This window comes from Habropoda laboriosa, unplaced genomic scaffold (genome assembly GCF_001263275.1).
Source record: "Habropoda laboriosa isolate 0110345459 unplaced genomic scaffold, ASM126327v1 scaffold648, whole genome shotgun sequence".
NCBI classification, from domain to species: domain Eukaryota; kingdom Metazoa; phylum Arthropoda; class Insecta; order Hymenoptera; family Apidae; genus Habropoda; species Habropoda laboriosa.
This window is the reverse complement of record NW_017100857.1, coordinates 1,558,454-1,562,386: the sequence shown is the minus strand read 5'-3', so window position 1 is coordinate 1,562,386 and position 3,933 is coordinate 1,558,454. Positions and strand designations below refer to the sequence as shown.

The 3,933-nt window shown below is 43.4% G+C and overlaps 1 protein-coding gene across 1 annotated transcript in view; it reads right to left on the bottom strand.

The window, feature by feature from the left end:
• Positions 1-3,933, bottom strand: part of LOC108577411 — a 9,817-nt gene that overhangs the window by 5,153 nt on the left and 731 nt on the right. The window contains exons 2-4 of the mRNA XM_017940557.1: positions 3,501-3,686; positions 724-1,031; positions 1-419 (exon numbers count right to left, since the gene is read on the bottom strand). The exon at positions 1-419 is cut by the window's left edge and continues 180 nt beyond it. Of these exons, the coding sequence (XP_017796046.1) occupies positions 1-419; positions 724-1,031; positions 3,501-3,686 (913 nt within the window). The remainder of the gene's footprint in view (positions 420-723; positions 1,032-3,500; positions 3,687-3,933) is intronic.

The following is a 3,933-nucleotide window of genomic DNA, read 5'->3' as shown; positions in this document are numbered from 1 at the left end:
GTAGCGGTGGTATTGTTACCAGGATTCGGCTGCAACTGGTAATTCTTGTTATTGTTAAATCCTGACGAATAATTCGCGTGCTGTTGCTGTTGCTGCTGGCCGTTTGTGTTCGTATTTCCTGTACTCGTGGTTCCCGACTCTTGCTGCAGCGGTTTAGGCGCGCTTGATCCCGCCGGTCTACGTATCCTGGATAATTCGTAACCGTGCTCGCGGTGCATTCTCAGGAAGTGCTTTTTCACATGGTCCGCGCGATTGAACGGTTTGTAGCAGATGTAACAGTGAAAGGGTTTCTCCTCGCGATGGATGTTCTCGTGGCGAGTGTATAAATCGCGACGATCGGTTCCGTAAGGACAATACGGGCACGTGTAACGTTTCCCACTGGCTGAGACTGTCGCTGACGTAGGCATTGTGGTTGTGGTCTGTGGAAGAGAATATTCTTAGTTAGTATTCGTCATTTTTCCTCTGTGAAATTGCCAATTAATTTTGCAAGAATTTTCTAGAAATTTTTCAAATTTATATCTGTAAATTATTCGTGAGGCAAATCGGTAATTAATTTTTCACGAATTCTATGCAACTTTTCATAGCACAATTTTCAGAATTTACTTCTGCAATTATCTGCAAGGCAAATCTTCGCTTGTTCTAAGTTAAATCAACAAACCAAGGATTTTAACCGAGTCTTCCTCCTGAAATTTCCAACCGAAACTATGACTGCGAAACACGTACCTGGTGCAAGTGTTGGGGCGCAGGGGCGGAGGGCAACTCCTGCAGCAGGAAGGTGGAGGTGACCGGTAACAAGGAGGCAGGTACCGTTTGCGTTTCCTGCGTCCTCCTGGAAGGCGGCGCTACTCGCTCGGCGCGTTCGCGTAGCCTCTCCAGGTACGAGATCACATCCTCGACTTTTAGCTCCGACTGCAGGTAATCTTTACGGGGCGAGTGGTGCCTGTTTCTGCTGTCGTCAGCCAGGATCCTCGACGAATGCAGCTCCATAAAATGTTCGGCCACGTCGCGTGGTCCGCCGCCCATCACGTCGCCTGAGGAAACAATAGCATTTTCTGAATTTATACGACGCCTCGACGGTCAACCGGGAGAATATAACCGAGGGGTGGGTCCGGCTACCTGTTCTATTGTTTCACATTTTGCTCGATGAGTAATCGGTTAACTAGGTGTCCTTTGAAACTGTTTCGTGACGAAGCTCTGTAGAATCTTTATTTTAGTGATTATTTCAGGATATTTATTTTCACAGGATATTGTGCACACCGGAAATTTTACTATTTGATTATATTTTATTAAATCGTATGTGGTGTGTAACCCCAGTACGGTCTCCGGGTCACTTTTGACCCATCCTCTATTTATTATTTCAATAACTTTTGCTGTCGTCCAGTTTACATTCCCTTGACACGTTGAATGCCGGACCAATCCTACGTACCTTGTCCACGGCGGCAAAATAAATTTTCTATTCCAATACAACACATCGCAATATGCATAAATTATATGTCAACTGTTACAAATAAAACTATTTAAATATCCTCGATGAAAATTTGCGAATATTACCGTTTATTCAAATTAAATGCTTTTACTAGTCTTCTCACCGATTACCCCCACGGCATTCAACGTGTTAATAGTACATTAAAAATTTATCGTCCACGTCCGCAGAGCATTCACACGAACCTCGGGTCATTTCTGACCCAAACGCCCCAAATATCCAGTCAAACAAAAGAAGGCACTAGCTTTAATCCCCCATCCCCATTATTATATATTATCCAAAGCAAATCCAGACACAGAGTTTCGCCAAAATTTCCACACACACTAAACAACTCGAAAACCTCGTCAATCCCTAGAATTCCCTCACAGTCGAAATGTTTCTCTGAAACGATTATCCCCTCCCATCGATCCGCCGGGTAAATTGATATATTTAGAGTAGCGGCACTTTGCAGGAACTCCTGGCTTCGTTTCAGTTAACCAAGGAGACTGCAGGAGGCGGTGGGTGGATCCTTTAACAACATCATCGAGCCAGGTCGAACGAGCGAGACGCTAGACGAGCTCACATGAGGGCGATAATGAGCGAGCTTAAGGATATTTAGGACGCGTGAATGCGAGGGATAGGACGACAGAGGGGTATTATTTGCCGCGACAGTTTCCCCATTTGCATGGAAGAGGGGAAATCCTCGAGGGCCAACTCGATCGAGGCACCGAAACGTTGGAAATTAGGAGGGAAAACGGGCATGGCACGGTCGAATAATGGAAGCCTCTCCTTCGGTTTTGTTTGGAAAAAGGAACCGTGAGCAGCAGAGGCTTAGCGGCAACCTCCGCGTTTCGTATTGTTTACCTCTTCAATTCCGTGTCAATTTAGCCGGGGCTTTCGTGCCCATTGACCCGTTATTTCGACGAGATACAGACTGGGCATATATACCCCCCTATTTATGCCCCGGCGCATTCACGTGCACGTTGTTACAGTAATTACTCGACGCTCGTGATTCGAACGGAAACAAGAAGTCGAGGATTAAACGCCTAATAACTGGACGAGGAGAGTACGCTTTGTTGGCAACTCTGTCTCCGGGTATATAATTCGATTAAGTTCCTTTTTCTGTACCTGCTTAAACGACCAGGTATTTGGGACGTAATAGCACCGCTCGTACGGGGACATTTTTTCGTTTCTGCGATTGTACGAGTGTTCGCGGGGACTAAATAGAAAGTTACCGTTTGTGTGATTATTTTTTTACTGGTTTCATCATTTTTAATTTGGGTAATTGCGCGAACTTTTCAGAAGCGAAAGAAAACTGCAGTTTATGTGATTATTTCTTGCGTTGGTGAATGGAACTGGGTTTTGGCCGTTTTTCATTTCCGTAATTGCACAAATTTTTGTGAGAAGCTAAAGAAAATTGCAGTTTATGTGATTATTTCTTGCGTTGATGAATGGAACTGGGTTTTGGCCGTTTTTCATTTCCGTAATTGCACAAATTTTTGTGAGAAGCTAAAGAAAATTGCAGTTTATGTGATTATTTTTTACGTTGACGAATGGAATTGGGTGTTTGGGCCATTTTTCATTTCGGCAATTTTACGAATGTTTATGAGAACCAAAAGAAAACCATAGTTTATGTGATAATTTTTTACGTTGACGAATGAAATTGAATTTTTGGCCATTTTCCATTTGATGAATGGGATGGTCTTTTTGGCCATTTTTCATTCCGACAGTTACACGAATTTTCATGCGAACCAAAACAGAATCACACTTTACGCAATTACTTTTTACGTTGAAGAATGGAATCAGGTGTTTCAGCCATTTTTCATTTCGACAATTACACGAATATTTGTGAAAACCGAAAGAAAATTACACTTTATGTGACTATTTTTTACGTTGACGAATGAAATTAGGTGTTTCCGCCATTTTGAATTTCAGTAATTGCAGAATACTTGTGAGAACCAAAATAAAATCACAGTTTATGCGATCAGACGACCAGGACCGGACATTTCGAAGGTTTTCTTCAACTTTTTATACGAACCACATTCGTAGCACCTCCACGTCGCTTTTCCAGCGTGATAAGCAGCGATACGACTGCCATCGGTGCCTTTCAATGGCTCCTCCTCGCAGGTCCAGTTTCCGTCGTCGCTGCCGTCGGTCCCGTTTCCGGTGTCCTCCTCGTTCTTGTACGACACAGACGTCTCGAACTCGTTCTGCACGCTCGAGGCTACGATAACCACGTCTAATGAGAAAAGCTATTTTCCGTGTAATTTCATTTGCGAGAAAAATCGCACGGGAAACTCAACGTTTCACAAAGATGTCATTAAAAATGTTAAATGATAATGCTATTACACGGAGCGTTAAGCGTATTACATTTGAAGTACCGTAATCCTGCGGAAATATTTATCCCGGTTTAATTAATATTTATACCCGCAGTTGTACCTCTCCGTTCGTTATCTTTTATTACGGTAGGT